The sequence below is a fragment of the Phyllobates terribilis genome, unplaced genomic scaffold (assembly GCF_046119375.1).
Source record: "Phyllobates terribilis strain yellow unplaced genomic scaffold, ASM4611937v1 Scaffold_14__1_contigs__length_39327217, whole genome shotgun sequence".
In the NCBI taxonomy this organism is placed as follows: domain Eukaryota; kingdom Metazoa; phylum Chordata; class Amphibia; order Anura; family Dendrobatidae; genus Phyllobates; species Phyllobates terribilis.
The window spans coordinates 30,574,630-30,600,977 of NW_027362774.1; the positions used below are offsets into that span (position 1 = coordinate 30,574,630).

A 26,348-nucleotide genomic window follows, 5' to 3' on the forward strand; every position below is an offset into this window, starting at 1 on the left:
CCACAGACCAGCGGGCGACACACAGGAGGGGTGGGCGATCGGTGCCTCCCGCCACAGACCAGCGGGCGACACACAGGAGGGGTGGGCGATCGGTGCCTCCCGCCACAGACCAGCGGGCGACACACAGGAGGGGTGGGCGATCGGTGCCTCCCGCCACAGACCAGCGGGCGACACACAGGAGGGGTGGGCGATCGGTGCCTCCCGCCACAGACCAGCGGGCGACACACAGGAGGGGTGGGCGATCAGTGCCTCCCGCCACAGACCAGCGGGCGACACACAGGAGGGGTGGGCGATCGGTGCCTCCCGCCACAGACCAGCGGGCGACACACAGGAGGGGTGGGCGATCGGTGCCTCCCGCCACAGACCAGCGGGCGACACACAGGAGGGGTGGGCGATCGGTGCCTCCCGCCACAGACCAGCGGGCGACACACAGGAGGGGTGGGCGATCGGTGCCTCCCGCCACAGACCAGCGGGCGACACACAGGAGAGGTGGGCAACAGATGCCTCCCGCCACAGACCAGCGGGCGACACACAGGAGGGGTGGGCGATCGGTGCCTCCCGCCACAGACCAGCGGGCGACACACAGGAGGGGTGGGCGATCGGTGCCTCCCGCCACAGACCAGCGGGCGACACACAGGAGGGGTGGGCGATCGGTGCCTCCCGCCACAGACCAGCGGGCGACACGCAGGAGGGGTGGGCGATCGGTGCCTCCCGCCACAGACCAGCGGGCGACACACAGGAGGGGTGGGCGATCGGTGCCTCCCGCCACAGACCAGCGGGCGACACACAGGAGGGGTGGGTGCCTGGTGCTTACACAGCTGGGGGGGGCCTCAGTCGTTGCTGTGTTTTGGTTTGGACGTCCATCATTCTGACATTTGGGGGTCACCCATGACGCCAGGGTGCAGCCCCTCATTCTGGCGGCAGTGTCGGCTCAGACTGCAGGTTGGATCTGATCCATCACACTCCGGGGTAAGAGATAAGCGGCGCCCACAGATGAACACGTTTATTGTCGGCTCCTGTATATACAAGAAGAGTAAAAATGGTAGAAACCTCGCTGAGCGCTGGATTATCCTATAGGGGGACCCTGTAATACTAGAGTGCCATGGGGGTCCGGGCCGATCACTCCTGCCGCTTACGGGGCGGCCATCGCTCGGTGTCCAGTAAAGTGCATTGATCCGGGCTTCTCTCCAGCACCGGAGCCGCCGGATGTTGTAAAATAAGTTAAGAATGAAAAGGGGGTCCGTATGCCGGAGATCCCCCCCACCCCCCGGGCGCAGGCACCAGGGGTGGTACCGGGCTCATGACTATTGCTTCATTGATATGGTGGCAGAGTAGGGGGGTTCTCCTCAGGTCTCCATGGTAACGCTGTGACTGAATGAGACCACCCTCTGATTGCATATAGATATAGTGATAAGTGCGGGTGCAGCAGACTGGCCCCCGGGGGCCACACACTCCCCTGTTGGCATTCCAGACCACCAATGAATAAAGCCCGCACCCCTGTAAGCCCTTGGCATTAACCCCTCCCACTCAGTAGCCCAGCTCCATGTCTTCCTTCCGGCGTCTCTGTGTGAACAGGGAGCTGACGGGGTAGAGTTTGGCTTTGGCCTGGCACCTCTGGCCGGCGATCTCAATCTCGTACTCCCCGCGGTTGATGAACTCCGGGGTGATGGGGTTGGGGCTGTGGATGAAGCCCAGGCACACGTGGCGCCCCAGCGTGTAGCTGTAGGCGCTGCTGGTGGTCTTGCCCACATGCTCGCCGTTGCGGTAGATGGGCTCCCCCCACCAGGGCCACAAGTCCAGGTCCGTGTCGTGCTCCTCCAGGATGAACATTGTAAATCGCTTTGATATCCCCTCCTCACGCTGCCGCAACAAGGCGTCCCGGCCGATGAAGTCGTAGCCCTGGGGGAGGGGAAGAGAGAGCGGTTACACAGCAAACCCCAAGTCTGCAGCACTAAAGCTGCACATCCCCCACACCGGGGGGCTCCGGCCACTGCTCAGGGCCCTCAGCCGCCGGGGACGGTCCCGGGATGAGACCATGCCCGTCGTCTGTCGCACGTGCTGCCGCTCCGTCACAATGTCCTATACCTTGTCCAACTTCACCCGGAACTCCCGGCCACATTCCAGTGGGGTGGTGAAGGGGTCCAGGTCCTGCCCCCAGAAGGCGAAGAACTTCTCGATGCGCAGGCTCCGCAGGGCGTAGTAGCCGGCGTTGCGGATGCCGTATTTCTGGCCCACGCTCATGATCTCATTGTAGACGTGTAGCGCGTACTGTGGGGGGAGACATCAGGACCGTCACTCATGTAATGACACCCCCGTATACCAGGGTCCGGTCCGAGCTGCTCACCTCGATGGGAATGTAGAGGGTGAAGCCCGGCTCGCCCGTGTGCGTCATACTCATCACCCGGATGCCATTGGCGTAGCCCACACTCATCTCCTACAGAAGAGGCAGAAGGCAGAGGATGAGGCTGGGCTGGGCCTGACGGACCGACCTGACGGACCGACCAACCGGCGGGGTCACTAACCTTACAGAATAAGGATGGGAAGTGGTCCGGGGTCATGGGGGCGTAGGACAGCTCCGACAGCACATCCATGGCTCGGGGACCAATCAGATTTAAAGCTACAAGACAAAAAGGCGAGGCTGAAACCAGAGAGCACAAGCTCTGTGTGGAGCGCCGCTGGATGTCCTCTTTGTACCTGTATATTTCCAGGTCACGTCTTCAAGAAACAAGTCGCTGTCGCTCGGCAAATGCTGCTTCAGCCAAGACCAGCAATGCACCTGCTGGTCTGTGGGGGAGATCATGAAGAAGCTGCGGGACAGGAAGGGTTAAAGTAAAGTGGAAAAACCTTTTAAATCGAAGACTTGGTCTGTGTAAAACTAGGAAATGATCCTTCCTGACCGCGAGGCCTCTGACCCGGACCAGCAGTCACGACTACATCAAGTGACCACTGCAGCCCATCACTGAGCTCGGCGGGACGTCTACATCAGCGCTACAGCTCAGTGATTGGCTGCAGCGGATATTTGCTGTAGTCGTGACATCACTGCTGCAGCCGCATGAACAAACACCTGGGCAGAGGCGGAAACGCAGCGCTGAACCAGCAGGGGGCGAGTAAAGCTCATTCTCCTATTATTTCCCAGACTGTGTCTTGAGCTAAAGATGGAAAACCCCTTTAAGGAGGCGTCCAGACACTGATGTGTGACCGCTGCACCGAACATCACACATTCAGCACCAACACAAGCAGAACGTCAGCCATGGAGGCTCCAGGGACCGGACTCTCATCCGCGGATCTCAGCGCTAGGAAGACAGTACGGCGGCCACAGGGCTCGGGACCCTCGCTGACATCCGGCTTACAAATATCTGGCACCACTTATCTCTGAATGATCGGATGCCCCCAATACATCTGCGGTCAGCAGAAATCTGACAGCATCCAGCACCGGGGAAGCCATTATTACAGAGAGCATAGCCCACATAGCAGACGCCCTACAGCCCACCATGGTCCACACCCGCTGTGACATGACAAGACCACCCTTTACCTGCGTTTCTGGAGTCGCACCACACTGCAGTCGTTCTCGTACCCTCCGCGCTCGTTCAGCATCCCGGTGTGGACAATGTGGCCCACGGGAACATCCACATCATTGGAGAGGAGATACTGGAGGGTGTCCAGAGCCTGATCCCCCGGGGACTGGAGACGAGACCCCAGAGGTTACCGGACGATAGAGCGACAGGACGAGAGGAGACGGCGAGAGAAGATGGCGAGAGGAGACGCGACACTGCGAGAGGAGACGCGGGACGGCGAGAGGAGACGCGACACTGCAAGAGGAGACGCGGGACGGCGAGAGGAGACGCGACACGGCGAGAGGAGACGCGACACGGCGAGAGGAGACGCGACACGGCGAGAGGAGACGCGACACTGCGAGAGGAGACGCGGGACGGCGAGAGGAGACGCGACACGGCGAGAGGAGACGCGACACTGCGAGAGGAGACGCGGGACGGCGAGAGGAGACGCGACACTGCGAGAGGAGACGCGGGACGGCGAGAGGAGACGCGAGAGGAGACGCGGCACGGCGAGAGGAGACGCGGCACGGCGAGAGGAGACGCGGCACGGCGAGAGGAGACGCGGGACGGCGAGAGGAGACGCGAGAGGAGACGCGGCACGGCGAGAGGAGACGCGGCACGGCGAGAGGAGACGCGACACTGCGAGAGGAGACGCGGGACGGCGAGAGGAGACGCGACACTGCGAGAGGAGACGCGACACTGCGAGAGGAGACGCGGGACGGCGAGAGGAGACGCGACACGGCGAGAGGAGACGCGACACTGCGAGAGGAGACGCGGGACGGCGAGAGGAGACGCGACACTGCGAGAGGAGACGCGGGACGGCGAGAGGAGACGCGACACGGCGAGAGGAGACGCGACACGGCGAGAGGAGACGCGACACGGCGAGAGGAGACGCGGGACGGCGAGAGGAGACGCGACACGGCGAGAGGAGACGCGACACTGCGAGAGGAGACGCGACACTGCGAGAGGAGACGCGACACTGCGAGAGGAGACGCGACACTGCGAGAGGAGACGCGACACTGCGAGAGGAGACGCGGGACGGCGAGAGGAGACGCGGAACGGCGAGAGGAGACGCGGGACGGCGAGAGGAGACGCGAGAGGAGACGCGGCACGGCGAGAGGAGACGCGGCACGGCGAGAGGAGACGCGGCACGGCGAGAGGAGACGCGGCACGGCGAGAGGAGACGCGGCACGGCGAGAGGAGACGCGAGACGGCGAGAGGAGACGCGGCACGGCGAGAGGAGACGCGGCACGGCGAGAGGAGACGCGGCACGGCGAGAGGAGACGCGGCACGGCGAGAGGAGACGCGGCACGGCGAGAGGAGACGCGGCACGGCGAGAGGAGACGCGAGACGGCGAGAGGAGACGCGAGACGGCGAGAGGAGACGCGAGAGGAGACGCGGGACGGCGAGAGGAAACGCGGCACGGCGAGAGGAGACGCGGCACGGCGAGAGGAGACGCGGCACGGCGAGAGGAGACGCGGCACGGCGAGAGGAGACGCGGCACGGCGAGAGGAGACGCGGGACGGCGAGAGGAGACGCGAGACGGCGAGAGGAGACGCGGCACGGCGAGAGGAGACGCGGCACGGCGAGAGGAGACGCGGGACGGCGAGAGGAGACGCGGGACGGCGAGAGGAGACGCGAGACGGCGAGAGGAGACGCGAGACGGCGAGAGGAGACGCGAGAGGAGACGCGGGACGGCGAGAGGAAACGCGGCACGGCGAGAGGAGACGCGGCACGGCGAGAGGAGACGCGGCACGGCGAGAGGAGACGCGGCACGGCGAGAGGAGACGCGGCACGGCGAGAGGAGACGCGGCACGGCGAGAGGAGACGCGGCACAGCCAGGGAGACACAGAGCACGCAGGACTCACGCTGATCTCAAACTTGGTGAAGGAGGACATGTCTATGACACACACGGCCTCCTTGCAGCACTTCACCTCGGAGCCCACAATATCAAACCAGTCCGGCTTATAGAAGGTTTTGCTCTGGTCCAGAGACAACAGATCTGTGGAGGAAGACGGAGCAGCGTTACAACATGGAGGCTTCACCCCAGCAAAGTCTCTGTTGTCCTAGTGCCCCGGACTCCGTGGATGCTCCTGACCTTTCCCAGGGGGGATAAAGTACTTGGTCCTCTCAAATCCATGCTTCTCCATCCACCGGGCCCCCTGAGCATCCAGACGGTCGTAGAGGGGGGAGGTCCGCAGCTGTCGCCCGGTCTGGAAGTCCCAGCGTGGCACCTTCAGGTCATAGATGAGCGCTGCAGCGGAGGTGAGGACAGAGGATGGGTGTGAGGATCCTACAGAGCTCATGTCCAGGACATAATCGCTGGCCGGCACTTACGCATGACCTCCATCACTCTGTGCCGCAGGAAGGTCCGGCTGCTCTGCAGGGCTCCAAAGCGCTTGATGTCCAGGGGCCACACATTGTCTTGTGGGTAACCGTAGACCATCCACTCTGCGAGGAACCTGAGAGAAGACGCAGACGGTGGTCTCAGACAGCGAAGTCAATCTCTCAGAAGAGCGAGTGTGGGGGGCACTTACTTTCCAGCTCCTCCTCCAAGAGAGCAGCCCTGGGAGTTCATTCCGGCAAGTGTGAAGTATCTCAGAAGGCTCGGGCTCTCCCCCATCACACAGCGCATGTCTGGAGTGAAGGATTCTGGGCAGTTAACAAGACGCAGGATCTCTAGCGCCTCCAGGGACGGCATGCGACGCAGCAGAGCACTGAGCAGTGGTTCTGTGGAGAGACCCCCACATTTACAGCCACCAAGAAGTACCTGCCTCTACTAGAGGGACCCTCCTATAGAACAACTCCCAGGATAGTAGGTTACCCCCTATCCATAGAATGGGGGACAATGCACAGGATACTGGGGGTCTACAGAGCCCCATCTTATAGGGGGGAGGTGCACATACTCAATCTCTGCGCCATTCATTGTCCATGGGACTGCCAAATGGAGCGGAGCGCTGTACTGGGCTCTCTCGTCCCATGCACGCCACCTCCAGTCGTATAAGACCGGGCCGCACAGCCCTGGTCCTGGACCCCAGAGCCCCGTTGTACTCGGGATTGCGGGGGATTCCAGCAGTCAGTATGTTCTCCGCTGTCCTACGGATCAGGGATAACCCCTTATCTTGGCCCAATGATTATACGGAGACGATCGGCCACGATCACTGACCACAGCCATCTTACCAAAGTGATCCCAGTCTTCCTGCAGATTCTGGATCTCCAGCTGATTGCGGCCCTCTGTAAAGATTGGTTTGGGGTTTTTCTCGAAACCTCCAGAGAGAATACCACCTTGCCAGCTGCGGATGTAAATCCTCCCATCAGGGTCCACAACACCTAGAGGCAGGGGCAAAGGACAGGCTTGTGACTACAGCCGGCCACATGGACCTGGGCATGGGGTGAGGCGCGGTTATCCTCCCCTGTGAATTCTGCTATCCTTCATTACCACGACTGCTCACACTGCGATGATGGGCACCACACCCAACCCCCGCTACCCTTTATAAGATATAACATGTGCCCTCCTGGGACAGGAGGACCCCCAGAGACCCCCACAATCAGGAGCCAGCCTGCAGTGTACACGAGACGAGCTGCGACCTACTTGGCGTGTTATCCTGCAGCGGCGTGCGCAGAGGACGGGTCAGGAGGTAAAAGTGCTCGCAGGCATGAAGAGGAATGCTGACCGGCTCCTCGTTGGACAGACCGAGCTCGTAGGCCCACTGCAAGAGAAGCAAAGGTAAGAACACCAGCCGGGGACGCGGACCGGGCGCATGAGCCGGGGACGCGGACCGGGCGCATGAGCCGGGGACGCGGACCGGGCGCCGGGCGCATGAGCCGGGGACGCGGACCGGGCACCGGGGGGATGAGCCGGGGACGCGGACCGGGCACCGGGGGGATGAGCCGGGGACGCGGACCGGGCGCATGAGCCGGGGACGCGGACCGGGCACCGGGGGGATGAGCCGGGGACGCGGACTGGGCACCGGGGGGGATGAGCCGGGGACGCGGACCGGGCACCGGGGGGGATGAGCCGGGGACGCGGACCGGGCACCGGGGAGATGAGCCGGGGACGCGGACCGGGCACCGGGGAGATGAGCCGGGGACGCGGACCGGGCACCGGGGAGATGAGCCGGGGACGCGGACCGGGCACCGGGGAGATGAGCCGGGGACGCGGACCGGGCACCGGGGAGATGAGCCGGGGACGCGGACCGGGCACCGGGGAGATGAGTCGCGGCAGCCAAGAGTCACAAAACCTCAACCACTAGAGTGAGAATTGCAGAGTACAAGGCCGGCACCACAGCCGACAGACCTGCTAATGACCAGGAGACGCAGAGTACACAGCCGACACCGAGGCCGACAGACCCGCTAATGACCAGAAGACCCGTAGTACACAGCCGGCACCGAGGCCGACAGAGCCGAAGTACACAGCTGACACCGAGGCCGATAGACCCGCTAATGACCAGAAGACCCGGAGTACACAGCCGGCACCGAGGCCGACAGAGCCGGAGTACACAGCTGACACCGAGGCCGATAGACCCGCTAATGACCAGAAGACCTGGAGTACACAGCCGGCACCGAGGCCGACAGAGCCGGAGTACACAGCTGACACCGAGGCCGATAGACCCGCTAATGACCAGAAGACCCGGAGTACACAGCCGGCACCGAGGCCGACAGAGCCGGAGTACACAGCTGACACCGAGGCCGATAGACCCGCTAATGACCAGAAGACCCGGAGTACACAGCCGGCACCGAGGCCGACAGAGCCGGAGTACACAGCTGACACCGAGGCCGATAGACCCGCTAATGACCAGAAGACCTGGAGTACACAGCCGGCACCGAGGCCGACAGAGCCGGAGTACACAGCTGACACCGAGGCCGATAGACCCGCTAATGACCAGAAGACCCGGAGTACACAGCCGGCACCGAGGCCGACAGAGCCGGAGTACACAGCTGACACCGAAGCCGATAGACCCGCTAATGACCAGAAGACCCGGAGTACACAGCCGGCACCGAGGCCGACAGAGCCGGAGTACACAGCTGACACCGAAGCCGACAGACCTGTTAATGACCAGGAGGCCCGTAGTATACAGCTGACATGAATACTGAGTGAGCCCAGTATATACCATATCCACTAATGGCCCAGTCTACTTAGTCCGGCTTTGTCTAAGCTGATACAGATCACCTGCACTAATCCACTGTAACAAACCTGCAGAACAAAAGGTTAGTGCTGTGCCGAGTTTTGCTCTAGCACTGTACCCGGATACAGCAGGAGCCGGCCGAGGTCAGGGCAGGTCATCGGCCTCCGGATTAGTAGACGATTCCGCCAGCGCTCCCCGCTCATTCTGCTCTGCTTCGCACCCTCTGAGGCAGCAATGGCGGGGGGCGCCTGGAGCGAGTGACAGTCAGTCATAACCCTATGGGGGGCATTATCACTGCTCCATTATTAGGAATACCGGCCCCCATTACCTGGCCAGCGCAGTTCACAAAGTACTCGCACTCGATTTGCCCGCGGTCGGTGTCCACGCCGCTCACATGACCCCGCTCTACCAGGACGTGGTTGACGGCTGTGTGCTCATGGACCTGGACGCCTGCAGACAGGACAGCAGAAAAGCGGTTATTGCACAGCCCTCACAATGATCCACCCCAAAGGATAACGAGCCCCAACATAAGACCCCCAAGAGCAGACCCCTCCACCGACAGCAGACCCCTCCACCTAGAGCAGACCCCACAATCGAGAGCAGACCCCTCCACCGAGAGCAGACCCCACAATCGAGAGCAGACCCCTCCACCGAGAGTAGGCCCCACAACCTAGAGCAGACCCCACAACCGAGAGAGCGGACCCCACAACCGAGAGCGGACCCCACAACCGAGAGCAGACCCAACCCGCCCCGTAAACAGGCCCCACCCACCTCGAGAGCAGACCCCTCCTAGAGCAGACCCCGGCCCCGTCACCTGCTTTCTGCTTCTCTTACCTTTACTCCGCGCCGCAGTAACCAGGGCCAGAGCCACGTCTGCTGTCGACACCACTGCGTCCTCCGGGACATACATGGCTCCCACCAGATCATGAATATTAATCAGGGGGTGGAGCTCGCCAACCCGCCGCGGTGTAATGATCTCACATGGGATGTTCTTCATTCTATGAAGAGGAGCAAAGGGTTAACCTCAGCCTCAACGATAACAGAGATGGAGGCTGCACCGACTCTCACCTCAACCGCGACATCATGCGCCGGAGAGATATGAGCCGATCCTGGGTCTGCGCCAGCAAGATGGATCCCGTCCTCTTGTAGCCTGCGGGACACAACGAGCGGAAAGCATCAGCCCCCTATAGGCCGGACTACAACACCGCACCACAGGTCACCATGATGTCAGGGGGATTATAAGAGGTCACAGGTCACCATGATGTAAGGGGGAGGGGGATTATAAGAGGTCACAGGTCACCATGATGTAAGGGGGGAGGGGATAAGAGGTCACAGGTCACCATGATGTAAGAGGGAGGGGGATTATAAGAGGTCACAGGTCACCATGATGTAAGGGGGAGGGGGATTATAAAAGGTCATCATGATGTAAGGAGGTGTGTGTGTGTGTGGGGGGAGATTATAAAAGGTCACCATGATGTAAGGGGGGGGAGGGGATTATAAGACGTTATAGGTCACGATGATGTGAGGGGGATTATAAGAGGTCACCATGTTGTAAGGGGGGGATTATAGGAAGGTGCAGAGGGCAGCAGAAAATCAAAACACAGATGAGGTGAATGGGAGGAGGTGACACTAAAACATGACAGTGTCAGTCCCATGTACAACACGCGGTGGCATTTACTTGCAGTCCTGTCACCTACATCCAATGTCTGTACAGTTTCTGGTTACTTTCCCGAATGCAAATCAATAAAGGTCAGTGCAGACAATGATCAAGCAAGGAATTCTGGGAGATTTCAGCTCTCAAACTGCAGATCTGTGCTGTGTAATGGGGTCTTCACACTGCTGTATATAACGCACGGCATCTCCATGGAGGATCACTGACCTGTGGGAACCCCGGTCTCTGCCTCCAGCTGCTGATAAAGCTTGTTAGAATAATCGGCCATTTCTGTCTCTATAGAAATATGTTTCACCGTACTGACCGCGCCGGCACAGAACCGCGTAGAGCCGGCGGCCAACCTGCAGAAAGAGAGAAGCTGTGAATGAGGGGCAGGAAGAAAGAAAACCTCATGGAGTCATTAATCACTGCTCCTCACACCAGAGACAGATCAAAACTGCACCGATCCTGAGCTACAGCCTCGATTATACTCCAGAGCTGCACTCACTATTCTGCTGGTGCAGTCACTGTGTACATACATTACATTACTGATCCTGAGTTACATCCTGTATTATACTCCAGAGCTGCACTCACTATTCTGCTGGTGCAGTCACTGTGTACATACATTACATTACTGATCCTGAGTTACATCCTGTATTATACTCCAGAGCTGCACTCACTATTCAGCTGGTGCAGTCACTGTGTACATACATTACATTATTGATCCTGAGTTACATCCTGTATTATACTCCAGAGCTGCACTCACTATTCAGCTGGTGCAGTCACTGTGTACATACATTACATTACTGATCCTGAGTTACATCTTGTATTATACTCCAGAGCTGCACTCACTATTCAGCTGGTGCAGTCACTGTGTACATACATTACATTACTGATCCTGAGTTATATCCTGTATTATACTCCAGAGCTGCACTCACTATTCTGCTGGTGTAGTCACTGTGTAGATACATTACATTACTGATCCTGAGTTACATCCTGTATTATACTCCAGAGCTGCACTCACTATTCTGCTGGTGCAGTCACTATGTACATACATTACATTACAGATCCTGAGTTACATCCTGTATTATACTCCAGAGCTGCACTCACTATTCTGCTGGTGCAGTCACTGTGTACATACATTACATTACTGATCCTGAGTTACATCCTGTATTATACTCCAGAGCTGCACTCACTATTCTGCTGGTGCAGTCACTATGTACATACATTACATTACTGATCCTGTATTATACTCCAGAGCTGCACTCACTATTCTGCTGGTGCAGTCACTATGTACATACATTACATTACTGATCCTGAGTTACATCCTGTATTATACTCCAGAGCTGCACTCACTATTCTGCTGGTGCAGTCACTGTGTACACACATTACATTACTGATCCTGAGTTACATCCTGTATTATACTCCAGAGCTGCACTCACTATTCTGCTGGTGCAGTCACTGTGTACATACATTACATTACTGATCCTGAGTTACATCCTGTATTATACTCCAGAGCTGCACTCACTAATCTGCTGGTACAGTCACTGTGTACATACATTACATTACTGATCCTGAGTTACATCCTGTATTATACTCCAGAGCTGCACTCACTATTCTGCTGGTGCAGTCACTGTGTACATACATTACATTACTGATCCTGAGTTACATCCTGTATTATACTCCAGAGCTGCACTCACTAATCTGCTGGTACAGTCACTATGTACATACATTACATTACTGATCCTGAGTTACATCCTGTATTATACTCCAGAGCTGCACTCACTATTCTGCTGGTGCAGTCACTGTGTACATACATTACATTACTGATCATGAGTTACATCCTGTATTATACTCCAGAGCTGCACTCACTATTCTGCTGGTGCAGTCACTGTGTACATACATTACATTACTGATCCTGAGTTACATCCTGTATTATACTCCAGAGCTGCACTCACTAATCTGCTGGTACAGTCACTGTGTACATACATTACATTACTGATCCTGAGTTACATCCTGTATTATACTCCAGAGCTGCACTCACTATTCTGCTGGTGCAGTCACTGTGTACATACATTACATTACTGATCCTGAGTTACATCCTGTATTATACTCCAGAGCTGCACTCACTAATCTGCTGGTACAGTCACTATGTACATACATTACATTACTGATCCTGAGTTACATCCTGTATTATACTCCAGAGCTGCACTCACTATTCTGCTGGTGCAGTCACTGTGTACATACATTACATTACTGATCCTGAGTTACATCCTGTATTATACTCCAGAGCTGCACTCACTAATCTGCTGGTGCAGTCACTGTGTACATACATTACATTACTGATCCTGAGTTACATCCTGTATTATACTCCAGAGCTGCACTCACTATTCTGCTCGTGCAGTCACTGTGTACATACATTACATTACTGATCCTGAGTTACATCCTGTATTATACTCCAGAGCTGCACTCACTATTCTGCTCGTGCAGTCACTGTGTACATACATTACATTACTGATCCTGAGTTACATCCTGTATTATACTCCAGAGCTGCACTCACTAATCTGCTGGTACAGTCACTGTGTACATACATTACATTACTGATCCTGAGTTACATCCTGTATTATACTCCAGAGCTGCACTCACTATTCTGCTGGTGCAGTCACTGTGTACATACATTACATTACTGATCCTGAGTTACATCCTGTATTATACTCCAGAGCTGCACTCACTAATCTGCTGGTACAGTCACTATGTACATACATTACATTACTGATCCTGAGTTACATCCTGTATTATACTCCAGAGCTGCACTCACTATTCTGCTGGTGCAGTCACTGTGTACATACATTACATTACTGATCCTGAGTTACATCCTGTATTATACTCCAGAGCTGCACTCACTAATCTGCTGGTGCAGTCACTGTGTACATACATTACATTACTGATCCTGAGTTACATTCTGTATTATACTCCAGAGCTGCACTCACTATTCTGCTGGTGCAGTCACTGTGTACATACATTACATTACTGATCCTGAGTTACATCCTGTATTATACTCCAGAGCTGCACTCACTATTCTGCTGGTGCAGTCACTGTGTACATACATTACATTACTGATCCTGAGTTACATCCTGTATTATACTCCAGAGCTGCACTCACTATTCTGCTGGTGCAGTCACTGTGTACATACATTACATTACTGATCCTGAGTTACATCCTGTATTATACTCCAGAGCTGCACTCACTAATCTGCTGGTGCAGTCACTGTGTACATACATTACATTACTGATCCTGAGTTACATCCTGTATTATACTCCAGAGCTGCACTCACTAATCTGCTGGTGCAGTCTCAGTCCATCCACTATATATAAAGACACATATGATGTTTTCCTCAATATCTGACATGGAATCAGAATAAACCTTTCCCGTTTTAGGACAATTAGGATTTTACCATAATGTTTAAATATTTGCCCAATGCCGGAATAATGAGAGAGAGAGAGAAGGTTTAAGGCATTTTTATTACTTACTGCAGAGTCAGAAGTTTCCATCTCATTAGTATTTGCTCCCATTGCCCTTACACTGAATGACTTGGGTCAGACGTTTGGTGTCTCCTTCCAGAAGCTTCTCACAATAGTTGGTGGAATTTGGGCCGATTCCTCCTGACAGAGCTGCTGTACCGGATCCAGGTTTGGAGGTCGTCTTGCTCTGCTGTACCGGATCCAGGTTTGGAGGTCGCCTTGCTCTGGAGTACCTGATCCAGGTTTGGAGGTCGTCTTGCTCTGGAGTACCTGATCCAGGTTTGGAGGTCGTCTTGCTCTGGAGTACCTGATCCAGGTTTGGAGGTCGTCTTGCTCTGCTGTACCTGATCCAGGTTTGGAGGTCGTCTTGCTCTGCTGTACCTGATCCAGGTTTGGAGGTCGCCTTGCTCTGCTGTACCGGATCCAGGTTTGGAGGTCGCCTTGCTCTGGTGTACCTAATCCAGGTTTGGAGGTCGCCTTGCTCTGGAGTACCTGATCCAGGTTTGGAGGTCGTCTTGCTCTGCTGTACCTGATCCAGGTTTGGAGGTCGTCTTGCTCTGCTGTACCTGATCCAGGTTTGGAGGTCGCCTTGCTCTGCTGTACCGGATCCAGGTTTGGAGGTTGCCTTGCTCTGGTGTACCTAATCCAGGTTTGGAGGTCGCCTTGCTCTGGAGTACCTGATCCAGGTTTGGAGGTCGTCTTGCTCTGCTGTACCTGATCCAGGTTTGGAGGTCGCCTTGCTCTGGTGTACCTAATCCAGGTTTGGAGGTCGCCTTGCTCTGCTGTACCTGATCCAGGTTTGGAGGTCCCCTTGCTCGGCGCTCGCAGCCTTTTCAGCTTTTCCCATAAATTTTCAATAGGATTGAGATCAGGGCTTTGTGATGGCCGCTCCAAAACATGGACTTTGTGATCCTTAAGCCACTTTGTTACCATTTTGGCCGTATGCTTCAGGTTATTGTCCATTTGGAAGACCCATTTCAGCCCAAGCTTTATCTTCCTGGCTGATGTCTTGAGATGTTGCTTCAGTATTGCCACATAATCTTATTTTCTCATGATGCCATCTATTTTGTGAAGTGCACCAGTCCCTCCTGCTGCAAAACAACCCCACAACATGATGCTGCCACCCCCATGCTTCACAGTTGGGATGGTGTTCTTAGGCTTCCAAGCTTCTCCCTTTTTCCTCCAAATGTAACGATGGTCATTATGCCAAAAAAGCTCAATTTTAGTTTCATCAGATTGCAGGACATGTCTCCAAAAATTAAGGTCTTTGTTCCTGTGTGCATTTACAAACATTAATCTGGCTTCTTATGTTTCTTTTGGAGTAATGGCTTCCTCCTGGCAGAGTGGCCTTTCAGTCCATGTTGATACAGTACTTGTTTCACTGTGGATATTGACACAATCTTACCGTCTTCCGCCATCATCTTCACAAGGTCTTTTGCTTTTGTCCTTGGGTTGATATGCACATGTCGGAGCAAAGCACGTTCATCTCTGGGACACAGAACCCATCTCCTTCCTGAGCGGTATGATGGCTGGACATTCCCATCTTGTCTGTACTTGCGTATAATTGTTTGTACAGATGAAAAAGGCACCTTCAGGGATCTTGAAATTGTACCCAAGGATGAGCCAGACTTGTGCAAGTCCACAATTCTCTTCCTGATATCTTGGCTGATTTCTTTAGACTTTCCCATGATGCTACACAAAAAGAAGCAGTGTGTTTCAGGTGTGCATTAAAATACATCCACAGGTATTTCTGTAATTAACTCAGATGTTGCCAAAAATCGTATCAGAAGCTTCCACACACCTGACATCATCATATGGGCCGTCCAGAATTGTTTAAAGGCAGAGTAATCTTACTGTATGGAAACTTCTGACTTTACAATAATTAATAAAAATGCCTTAAACCTTCTCTCTCTCTCTCATTATTCCGGCATTTGGCAAATATTAAACATTATGGTAAAATCCTCATTGTCCTAAAACGGGAAAGGTTTATTCTGATTCCATGTCAGATACAGTTTCAATACATACGCAGCGGATCCTGTGTTTCCATCTGAAGCTGCGCTCACTATTCTGCTGGCACAGTCTCCGCACATACATGGTGGATTCTGCGTCTCCCTCCGAAGCTGCGCTCACTATTCTGCTGGCGCAGTCTCAGCACATACATGACGGATTCTGCGTCTCCCTTCGGAGCTGCGCTCACTATTCTGCTGGTGGTCTCCGCACATACATGGTGGATTCTGCGTCTCCCTCCGGAGCTGCACTCACTATTCTGCTGGTGCAGTCTCAGTACATACATGATGGATTCTGCGTCTCCCTCGGGAGCTGCGCTCACTATTCTGCTGGTGCAGTCTCAGCACATACATGGTGGATTCTGCGTCTCCCTCCGGAGCAGCGCTCACTATTCTGCTGGCGCAGTCTCAGCACATACATGGTGGATTCTGCGTCTCCCTCCGAAGCTGCGCTCACTATTCTGCTGGCGCAGTCTCAGCACATACATGGCGGATTCTGCGTCTCCCTTCGGAGCTGCGCTCACTATTCTGCTGGTGCAGTCTCAGCACATACATGGTGGATTCTGCGTCTCCCTCCGGAGCTGCACTCACTATTCTGCTGGTGCAGTCTCAGTACATACATGATGGATTCTGCGTCTCCCTCGGGAGCTGCGCTCACTATTCTGCTGGTGCAGTCTCAGCACATACATGGTGGATTCTGCGTCTCCCTCCGGAGCAGCGCTCACTATTCTGCTGGTGCAGTCTCAGTGCACACATGGCGGATTCTGCATCTCCCTCCGGAGCAGCGCTCACTATTCTGCTGGTGCAGTCTCTGTGCATAAATGATGGATTCTGCGTCTCCCTCCAGAGCAGCGCTCACTATTCTGCTGGTGGTCTCCGCACTCACCGTCCCTGCTCCAGGATGACCACGTCCTGCCAGCCCAGCCGGGTGAGGTGATAGGCCACGGACGCGCCCATGATGCCTCCTCCGCAGACGACCACCTGGGCGCGCGGGGGCAGGCTCTGCGGCTCCGTGGAGGCCGTCCTCTGCGGGGGGCACAGTCTCCGCCAGCCGTGCCATCTCGCCGGCCCCCAGACGTCTGCCAGCAGCCGGGCGTGCATGGTGCGGGCTCTGCGGGAGGAACAGGCACAGAGGTGAGCGGGCCGGAGCTCTAGGACATCATGGGGGCCCTGGTAACAGTTGCCATGGTGACAGCGGAGCCCTGGAGCACACAGGACGGGTATAGAAGGGCTGGGACTCTCCGGACACACAGGGTTAGTAGAGGTCAGCACAGCAGGGGGCGCCGCACTCTCCGGGTTATCAGGCCTCCGGCCGCGTCCCGTCCATCTCCCCCCACTCCCCGGGGCACTGTCACCTCTGACCTCTCCGCTTCCGGTGTTTCTCTCACTTTATAGAAACGGGCTGACCCCCGGGAGACGCGTCTCGTCAGGTGACGTCACGGCGCTAGCCGCACCCACGCGGCCAATCAAAATGCGCTTCCCGGGACCGCCCACCGCTGTTTGGGAGACGCACATGGTCACCGAACAACCAATCAGCGGCCTGGAGACGTTCCGATCAACAACCAATCACAGCACGGGGGCGGGACCTCAGAGTCCAACACATCGGGATGAATGCGGAGGGAAGAGACAGAGGAAGAAGAGGAGCAGGAGGGTGAAGAAGACAGAAGAGACAGAGGGTGAAGAAGAAGGAGACAGAGGGTGAAGAAGAAGGAGACAGAGGAAGAAGAAGACAGAGGAAGAAGAAGAAGACAGAGGAAGAAGAAGGAGACAGAGGAAGAAGAAGAAGACAGAGGAAGAAGAAGAGGAGGCAGAGGGTGAAGAAGAGACAGAGGAAGAAGAAGAAGAGGAGGCAGAGGGTGAAGAAGAGACAGAGGAAGAAGAAGAAGAGGAGGCAGAGGGTGAAGAAGGAGACAGAGGAAGAAGAAGGAGACAGAGGAAGAAGAAGAAGAGGCAGAGGGTGAAGAAGAGACAGAGGAAGAAGAAGAAGAGGAGGCAGAGGGTGAAGAAGAGACAGAGGAAGAAGAAGGAGACAGAGGAAGAAGAAGAAGACAGAGGAAGAAGAAGAAGAGGAGGCAGAGGGTGAAGAAGAGACAGAGGAAGAAGAAGAAGAGGAGGCAGAGGGTGAAGAAGGAGACAGAGGAAGAAGAAGGAGACAGAGGAAGAAGAAGAAGAGGAGGCAGAGGGTGAAGAAGAGACAGAGGAAGAAGGAGACAGAGGAAGAAGAAGGAGACAGGAAGAAGAAGGAGACAGAGGAAGAAGAAGGAGACAGAGGAAGAAGAAGGAGACAGAGGAAGAAGAAGGAGACAGAGGAAGAAGAAGGAGAGGAGGCAGAGGGTGAAGAAGAGACAGAGGAAGAAGAGGCAGAGAGTGAAGGGGAGGCAGAGGAAGAAGAAGGAGACAGAGGAAGAAGAAGGAGACAGAGGAAGAAGAAGAAGAGGAGGCAAAGGGTGAAGAAGAGACAGAGGAAGAAGAAGGAGACAGGAAGAAGAAGGAGACAGGAAGAAGAAGGAGACAGAGGAAGAAGAAGGAGACAGAGGAAGAAGAAGAAGAGGAGGCAGAGGGTGAAGAAGAGACAGAGGAAGAAGAGGCAGAGAGTGAAGGGGAGGCAGAGGAAGAAGAAGGAGACAGAGGAAGAAGAAGAAGAGGAGACAGAGGAAGAACAAGGAGGCAGAGGGTGAAGAGGAGGCAGAGGGTGAAGAAGAGGCAGAGGAAGGAGAGGAGACGGAGGAAGAAGAAGGAGGAGGCAGAGGGTGAAGAGGAGGCAGAGGGTGAAGAGGAGGCAGAGTGTGAAAAAGAGGGTGAAGAAGACAGAAGAGACAGAGGGTGAAGAAGACAGAAGAGACAGAGGGTGAAGAAGACTGAAGAGACAGAGGGTGAAGAAGACTGAAGAGACAGAGGATGAAGTAGACTGAAGAGACAGAGGGTGAAGAAGAGGCAGAGGAAGGAGAGGAGACAGAAGAAGAAGAAGGAGACAGAGGAAGAAGAAGGAGACAGAGGAAGAAGAAGGAGACAGAGGAAGAAGAGGAGGCAGAGGGTGAAAAAGAGGCAGAGGGTGAAAAAGAGGGTGAAGAAGACAGAAGAGACAGAGGGTGAAGAAGACAGAAGAGACAGAGGGTGAAGAAGAAGGAGGCAGAGGGTGAAAAGGAGGCAGAGGGTGAAGAGGAGGCAGAGGGTGAAGAGGAGGCAGAGGGTGAAGAGGAGGCAGAGGGTGAAGAAGAGGCAGAGGAAGGAGAGGAGACAGAAGAAGAGACAGAGGAAGAAGAAGGAGACAGAGGAAGAAGAGGAGGCAGAGGGTGAAGAAGAGACAGAGGAAGAAGAGGCAGAGAGTGAAGGGGAGGCAGAGGAAGAAGAAGGAGAGGAGACAGAGGAAGAAGAAGGAGGCAGAGGGTGAAGAGGAGGCAGAGGGTGAAGAAGAGGCAGAGGAAGGAGAGGAGACAGAGGAAGAAGAGGAGACAGAGGAAGAAGGAGGAGGCAGAGGGTGAAGAGGAGGCAGAGGGTGAAAAAGAGGCAGAGGGTGAAAAAGAGGGTGAAGAAGACAGAAGAGACAGAGGATGAAGAAGCCAGAGGGTGAAGAAGACAGAAGAGACAGAGGGTGAAGAAGAGGAGGCAGAGGAAGAAGAAGGAGGCAGAGGGTGAAGAAGAGGCAGAGGAAGAAGAGGAGACAGAGGAAGAAGAAGGAGACAGAGGGAGAAGAGGAGACAGAGGAAGAAGAAGTAGACAGAGGAAGAAGAAGGAGACAGAGGAAGAAGGAGACAGGAAGAAGAGGAGACAGAGGAAGAAGAAGAAGAGGAGGCAGAGGGTGAAGAAGAGACAGAGGAAGAAGAGGCAGAGAGTGAAGGGGAGGCAGAGGAAGAAGGAGACAGAGGAAGAAGAAGGAGGCAGAGGGTGAAGAGGAGGCAGAGGGTGAAGAAGAGGCAGAGGAAGGAGAGGAGACAGAGGAAGAAGAAGGAGGAGGCAGAGGGTGAAGAGGAGGCAGAGGGTGAAAAAGAGGGTGAAGAAGACAGAAGAGACAGAGGGTGAAGAAGACTGAAGAGACAGAGGGTGAAGAAGACTGAAGAGACAGAGGGTGAAGAAGACTGAAGAGACAGAGGGTGAAGAAGAGGAGGCAGAGGAAGAAGAAGGAGGCAGAGGGTGAAGGAGAGGAGACAGAAGAAGAAGAGGAGACAGAAGAAGAAGAGGAGACAGGGGAAGAAGAATAATAATAATAATAATAATAATAGTTTATTTTTATAGCGCCAACATATTCCGCAGCACTTTACAAATTTTAGGGGGGACTTATACAGACAATACAGAATAAGCATATCTCATATCGAACGGAGTGAGGGCCCTGCTCGCGAGCTTACAGTCTATGAGGAAGTGGGGGAGACACAAAAGGTAAAAAGTACATATATTGTATAATGCAGCCTTGATATACTGAATAGGATAAATAATAATACATGGACTGGTCGCCAGCCAGTATGTGTGCAGTCCTGACAGAGGCTTTTATGTGCATGGTTGGTTTGAACCCGAAGTTGAAGAAGATTTTAATATGGGGGAAAGCTGGGATGGACAGAGTGTGTTTAGGTGATACGCCAGTCTAAAGAAATGTGTTTTTAGGGTTCGCTTGAAACTGTGGGTATTGGGAATTAATCGAACTGTCCTGGGTAGTGCATTCCAGAGAATTGGCGCAGCACGCGAGAAATCTTGGAGACGGGAGTGGGAAGTTCGGATTATGGAGGATTTTAGTTTCAAGTCATTTGCAGAACGGAGGGCACGTGTAGGGTGGTAGACTGAGACAAGGGAGGAGATGTAGGGGGGTACTGAAGCATGGAGCGCTTTGTGGGTAAGCGTGATAAGTTTAAAACGAACTCTATATTGGATGGGTAACCAATGCAATGACTGGCACAGGGAAGAGGCATCTGAGTAGCGGTTGGCGAGGAATATGATCCTGGCTGCTGCGTTCAGGACGGATTGGAGAGGGGAGAGTTTAGTAAGAGGGAGACCGATTAGTAGAGCGTTGCAATAGTCAAGACGAGAATGAATAAGAGCGACAGTAAGAGTTTTTGCCGAGTCAAAGGTGAGAAAAGTCCTGATTCTTGAGATGTTTTTGAGGTGTAGATGACATGAACGAGCGAGTGATTTGATGTGAGGAGTGAAAGAAAGATCTGAATCAAAAATGACCCCAAGACAGCGGGCTTGTAGCTGGGGAGTAATGGTTGAGCCACAAACGGAGATGGCAATATCGGGCACAGGTAGATTAATGGAGGAGGAAAGACGAGGAGTTCAGTTTTTGACAGATTCAGTTTTAGACAGAGGGAGGACATAATGTTAGACACAGCAGAAAGACAATCACTGGTGTTTTGTAGTAATGCCGGGGTGATGTCCGGAGCAGAGGTGTATAATTGGGTGTCATCAGCATAGAGATGGTACTGGAAACCGAATCTACTGATTGTTTGTCCAATAGGAGCGGTGTATAAGGAGAAAAGAAGGGGGCCTAGGACTGATCCTTGAGGAACCCCGACAGTAAGAGGAAGTAGGGAGGAGGAGGAGCCGGCAAAAGACACAAGAAGAAGGAGACAGGGGAAGAAGAAGGAGACAGGGGAAGAAGGAGACAGAGGAAGAAGGAGACAGAGGAAGAAGAAGAAGAGGAGACAGAGGAAGAAGAAGAAGAGGAGGCAGAGGGTGAAGAAGAGGCAGAAGAAGAAGAGGAGACAGAGGAAGAAGAAGAAGAGGAGGCAGAGGGTGAAGAAGAGGCAGAAGAAGAGGAGACAGAGGAAGAAGGAGACAGAGGGAGAAGAAGGAGACAGAGGAAGAAGAAGGAGACAGAGGAAGAAGAAGGAGACAGAGGAAGAAGAAGGAGACAGAGGAAGAAGAGGAGACAGAGGAAGAAGAAGAAGAGGAGGCAGAGGGTGAAGAAGAGACAGAGGAAGAAGAGGCAGAGAGTGAAGGGGAGGCAGAGGAAGAAGAAGGAGACAGAGGAAGAAGGAGAGGAGACAGAGGAAGAAGGAGGCAGAGGGTGAAGAGGAGGCAGAGGGTGAAGAAGAGGCAGAGGAAGGAGAGGAGACAGAGGAAGAAGAAGGAGGAGGCAGAGGGTGAAGAGGAGGCAGAGGGTGAAGAGGAGGCAGAGGGTGAAGAGGAGGCAGAGGGTGAAAAAGAGGGTGAAGAAGACAGAAGAGACAGAGGGTGAAGAAGACTGAAGAGACAGAGGGTGAAGAAGACTGAAGAGACAGAGGGTGAAGAAGACTGAAGAGACAGAGGGTGAAGAAGACTGAAGAGACAGAGGGTGAAGAAGACTGAAGAGACAGAGGGTGAAGAAGAAGGAGGCAGAGGAAGAAGAAGGAGGCAGAGGAAGAAGAAGGAGGCAGAGGGTGAAGGAGAGGAGGCAAAGGGTGAAGGGGAGGAGACAGAAGAAGAAGAGGAGACAGAAGAAGAAGAGGAGACAGAAGAAGAAGAGGAGACAGAAGAAGAAGAGGAGACAGAGGAAGAAGAAGGAGACAGAGGAAGAAGAAGACAGAGGAAGAAGAAGAAGAGGAGGCAGAGGGTGAAGAAGAGACAGAGGAAGAAGAGACAGAGGAAGAAGAGGCAGAGAGTGAAGGGGAGGCAGAGGAAGAAGAAGGAGACAGAGGAAGAAGAAGGAGAGGAGACAGAGGAAGAAGAAGGAGGCAGAGGGTGAAGAGGAGGCAGAGGGTGAAGAGGAGGCAGAAGAAGGAGAGGAGACAGAGGAAGGAGAGGAGACAGAGGAAGGAGAGGAGACAGAGGAAGAAGAGGAGACAGAGGAAGAAGAGGAGACAGAGGAAGAAGGAGGAGGCAGAGGGTGAAAAAGAGGCAGAGGAAGGAGAGGAGACAGAAGAAGAGGAGACAGAGGAAGAAGAAGGAGAGGAGGCAGAGGAAGGAGAGGAGACAGAAGAAGAAGAGGAGACAGAGGAAGAAGAAGGAGACAGAGGAAGAAGAAGGAGACAGAGGAAGAAGAGGAGGCAGAGGGTGAAAAAGAGGCAGAGGGTGAAAAAGAGGGTGAAGAAGACAGAAGAGACAGAGGGTGAAGAAGACAGAAGAGACAGAGGGTGAAGAAGACAGAAGAGACAGAGGGTGAAGAAGAAGGAGGCAGAGGGTGAAGAAGAAGGAGGCAGAGGGTGAAAAGGAGGCAGAGGGTGAAGAGGAGGCAGAGGAAGGAGAGGAGACAGAAGAAGAAGAGACAGAGGAAGAAGAAGGAGACAGAGGAAGAAGAGGAGGCAGAGGGTGAAGAAGAGACAGAGGAAGAAGAGGCAGAGAGTGAAGGGGAGCCAGAGGAAGAAGAAGGAGACAGGAAGAAGAAGGAGAGGAGACAGAGGAAGAAGAAGGAGGCAGAGGGTGAAGAGGAGGCAGAGGGTGAAAAAGAGGCAGAGGGTGAAAAAGAGGGTGAAGAAGACAGAGGATGAAGAAGACAGAGGGTGAAGAAGACAGAAGAGACAGAGGGTGAAGAAGAGGAGGCAGAGGAAGAAGAAGGAGGCAGAGGGTGAAGAAGAGGCAGAGGAAGAAGAGGAGACAGAGGAAGAAGAAGGAGACAGAGGGAGAAGAGGAGACAGAGGGAGAAGAGGAGACAGAGGAAGAAGAAGGAGACAAAGGAAGAAGAAGGAGACAGAGGAAGAAGAAGGAGACAGAGGAAGAAGAGGAGACAGAGGAAGAAGAAGAGGAGGCAGAGGGTGAAGAAGAGGCAGAGGAAGGAGAGGAGACAGAGGAAGAAGGAGGAGGCAGAGGGTGAAGAGGAGGCAGAGGGTGAAAAAGAGGCAGAGGGTGAAAAAGAGGGTGAAGAAGACAGAGGGTGAAGAAGACAGAGGGTGAAGAAGACTGAAGAGACAGAGGGTGAAGAAGACTGAAGAGACAGAGGGTGAAGAAGACTGAAGAGACAGAGGGTGAAGAAGACTGAAGAGACAGAGGGTGAAGAAGAAGGAGGCAGAGGAAGAAGAAGGAGGCAGAGGAAGAAGAAGGAGGCAGAGGGTGAAGGAGAGGAGGCAAAGGGTGAAGGGGAGGAGACAGAAGAAGAAGAGGAGACAGAAGAAGAAGAGGAGACAGAAGAAGAAGAGGAGACAGAAGAAGAAGAGGAGACAGAGGAAGAAGAAGGAGACAGAGGAAGAAGAAGACAGAGGAAGAAGAAGAAGAGGAGGCAGAGGGTGAAGAAGAGACAGAGGAAGAAGAGACAGAGGAAGAAGAGGCAGAGAGTGAAGGGGAGGCAGAGGAAGAAGAAGGAGACAGAGGAAGAAGAAGGAGAGGAGACAGAGGAAGAAGAAGGAGGCAGAGGGTGAAGAGGAGGCAGAGGGTGAAGAGGAGGCAGAAGAAGGAGAGGAGACAGAGGAAGGAGAGGAGACAGAGGAAGGAGAGGAGACAGAGGAAGAAGAGGAGACAGAGGAAGAAGAGGAGACAGAGGAAGAAGGAGGAGGCAGAGGGTGAAAAAGAGGCAGAGGAAGGAGAGGAGACAGAAGAAGAGGAGACAGAGGAAGAAGAAGGAGAGGAGGCAGAGGAAGGAGAGGAGACAGAAGAAGAAGAGGAGACAGAGGAAGAAGAAGGAGACAGAGGAAGAAGAAGGAGACAGAGGAAGAAGAGGAGGCAGAGGGTGAAAAAGAGGCAGAGGGTGAAAAAGAGGGTGAAGAAGACAGAAGAGACAGAGGGTGAAGAAGACAGAAGAGACAGAGGGTGAAGAAGACAGAAGAGACAGAGGGTGAAGAAGAAGGAGGCAGAGGGTGAAGAAGAAGGAGGCAGAGGGTGAAAAGGAGGCAGAGGGTGAAGAGGAGGCAGAGGAAGGAGAGGAGACAGAAGAAGAAGAGACAGAGGAAGAAGAAGGAGACAGAGGAAGAAGAGGAGGCAGAGGGTGAAGAAGAGACAGAGGAAGAAGAGGCAGAGAGTGAAGGGGAGCCAGAGGAAGAAGAAGGAGACAGGAAGAAGAAGGAGAGGAGACAGAGGAAGAAGAAGGAGGCAGAGGGTGAAGAGGAGGCAGAGGGTGAAAAAGAGGCAGAGGGTGAAAAAGAGGGTGAAGAAGACAGAGGATGAAGAAGACAGAGGGTGAAGAAGACAGAAGAGACAGAGGGTGAAGAAGAGGAGGCAGAGGAAGAAGAAGGAGGCAGAGGGTGAAGAAGAGGCAGAGGAAGAAGAGGAGACAGAGGAAGAAGAAGGAGACAGAGGGAGAAGAGGAGACAGAGGGAGAAGAGGAGACAGAGGAAGAAGAAGGAGACAGAGGAAGAAGAAGGAGACAGAGGAAGAAGAAGGAGACAGAGGAAGAAGAGGAGACAGAGGAAGAAGAAGAGGAGGCAGAGGGTGAAGAAGAGGCAGAGGAAGGAGAGGAGACAGAGGAAGAAGGAGGAGGCAGAGGGTGAAGAGGAGGCAGAGGGTGAAAAAGAGGCAGAGGGTGAAAAAGAGGGTGAAGAAGACAGAGGGTGAAGAAGACAGAGGGTGAAGAAGACAGAAGAGACAGAGGGTGAAGAAGAGGAGGCAGAGGAAGAAGAAGGAGGCAGAGGGTGAAGAAGAGGCAGAGGAAGAAGAGGAGACAGAGGAAGAAGAAGGAGACAGAGGGAGAAGAGGAGACAGAGGAAGAAGAGGAGACAGAGGAAGAAGAAGGAGACAGAGGAAGAAGAAGGAGACAGAGGAAGAAGAAGGAGACAGAGGAAGAAGAAGGAGACAGAGGAAGAGGAGACAGAGGAAGAAGAAGAGGAGGCAGAGGGTAAAGAAGAGACAGAGGAAGAAGAGACAGAGGAAGGGGAGGCAGAGGAAGAAGAAGGAGACAGAGGAAGAAGAAGGAGAGGAGACAGAGGAAGAAGAAGGAGGCAGAGGGTGAAGAGGAGGCAGAGGGTGAAGAAGAGGCAGAGGAAGGAGAGGAGACAGAGGAAGAAGAAGGAGGAGGCAGAGGGTGAAGAGGAGGCAGAGGGTGAAGAGGAGGGTGAAGAAGACTGAAGAGACAGAGTGTGAAGAAGAGGAGGCAGAGGAAGAAGAAGGAGGCAGAGGGAGAAGGAGAGGAGACAGAAGAAGAGGAGACAGAAGAAGGAGACAGAAGAAGGAGACAGAGGAAGAAGAAGAAGAGGAGGCAGAAGAAGAAGAGGAGACAGAGGAAGAAGAAGGAGACAGAGGGAGAAGAGGAGACAGAGGGAGAAGAGGAGACAGAGGAAGAAGAAGAGACAGAGGGAGAAGAGGAGACAGAGGAAGAAGAAGGAGACAGAGGAAGAAGGAGACAGGAAGAAGAGGAGACAGGAGAAGAAGAGGAGACAGGGGAAGAAGAGGCAGAGGGTGAAGAAGAGACAGAGGAAGAAGAGGCAGAGAGTGAAGGGGAGGCAGAGGAAGAAGGAGACAGAGGAAGAAGAAGGAGAGGAGACAGAGGAAGAAGAAGGAGGCAGAGGGTGAAGAGGAGGCAGAGGGTGAAGAAGAGGCAGAGGAAGGAGAGGAGACAGGAAGAAGAAGGAGGAGGCAGAGGGTGAAGAGGAGGCAGAGGGTGAAGAGGAGGCAGAGGGTGAAAAAGAGGGTGAAGAAGACTGAAGAGACAGAGGGTGAAG

General features: G+C 54.1%; 2 protein-coding genes across 4 annotated transcripts; one reads left to right on the forward strand and one right to left on the reverse strand.

Moving 5' to 3' along the window:
- Window positions 1-988: 988 nt before the first annotated feature.
- Window positions 989-17,368, reverse strand: PDPR (pyruvate dehydrogenase phosphatase regulatory subunit). 3 transcript variants are annotated; one of them, XM_073659837.1, is made up of 18 exons: window positions 17,247-17,368; window positions 16,745-16,969; window positions 10,560-10,693; window positions 9,749-9,830; window positions 9,515-9,678; window positions 9,009-9,130; window positions 7,147-7,264; window positions 6,735-6,884; window positions 6,092-6,284; window positions 5,892-6,016; window positions 5,653-5,808; window positions 5,423-5,556; window positions 3,533-3,681; window positions 2,695-2,807; window positions 2,523-2,617; window positions 2,345-2,434; window positions 2,086-2,268; window positions 989-1,899 (listed from the first exon to the last, which is right to left on the reverse strand). In XM_073659837.1, exons 2-18 carry the CDS (start codon window positions 16,957-16,959, stop codon window positions 1,528-1,530), a joined length of 2,595 nt encoding a protein of 864 aa, XP_073515938.1. In that variant the 5' UTR covers window positions 16,960-16,969; window positions 17,247-17,368; the 3' UTR covers window positions 989-1,527. The 3 variants fall into 3 exon arrangements, with proteins under 3 accessions (XP_073515938.1, XP_073515939.1, XP_073515940.1); XM_073659838.1 differs by having other exon boundaries at window positions 17,214-17,354; XM_073659839.1 differs by having other exon boundaries at window positions 17,221-17,344.
- Window positions 16,958-25,870, forward strand: LOC141175711 (uncharacterized). Its single transcript, XM_073659630.1, has 4 exons — window positions 16,958-16,992; window positions 17,254-17,556; window positions 21,589-22,020; window positions 24,039-25,870. Exons 1-4 carry the CDS (start codon window positions 16,958-16,960, stop codon window positions 24,259-24,261), a joined length of 993 nt encoding a protein of 330 aa, XP_073515731.1. The 3' UTR covers window positions 24,262-25,870.
- The last annotated feature ends 478 nt before the right edge of the window (window positions 25,871-26,348 follow it).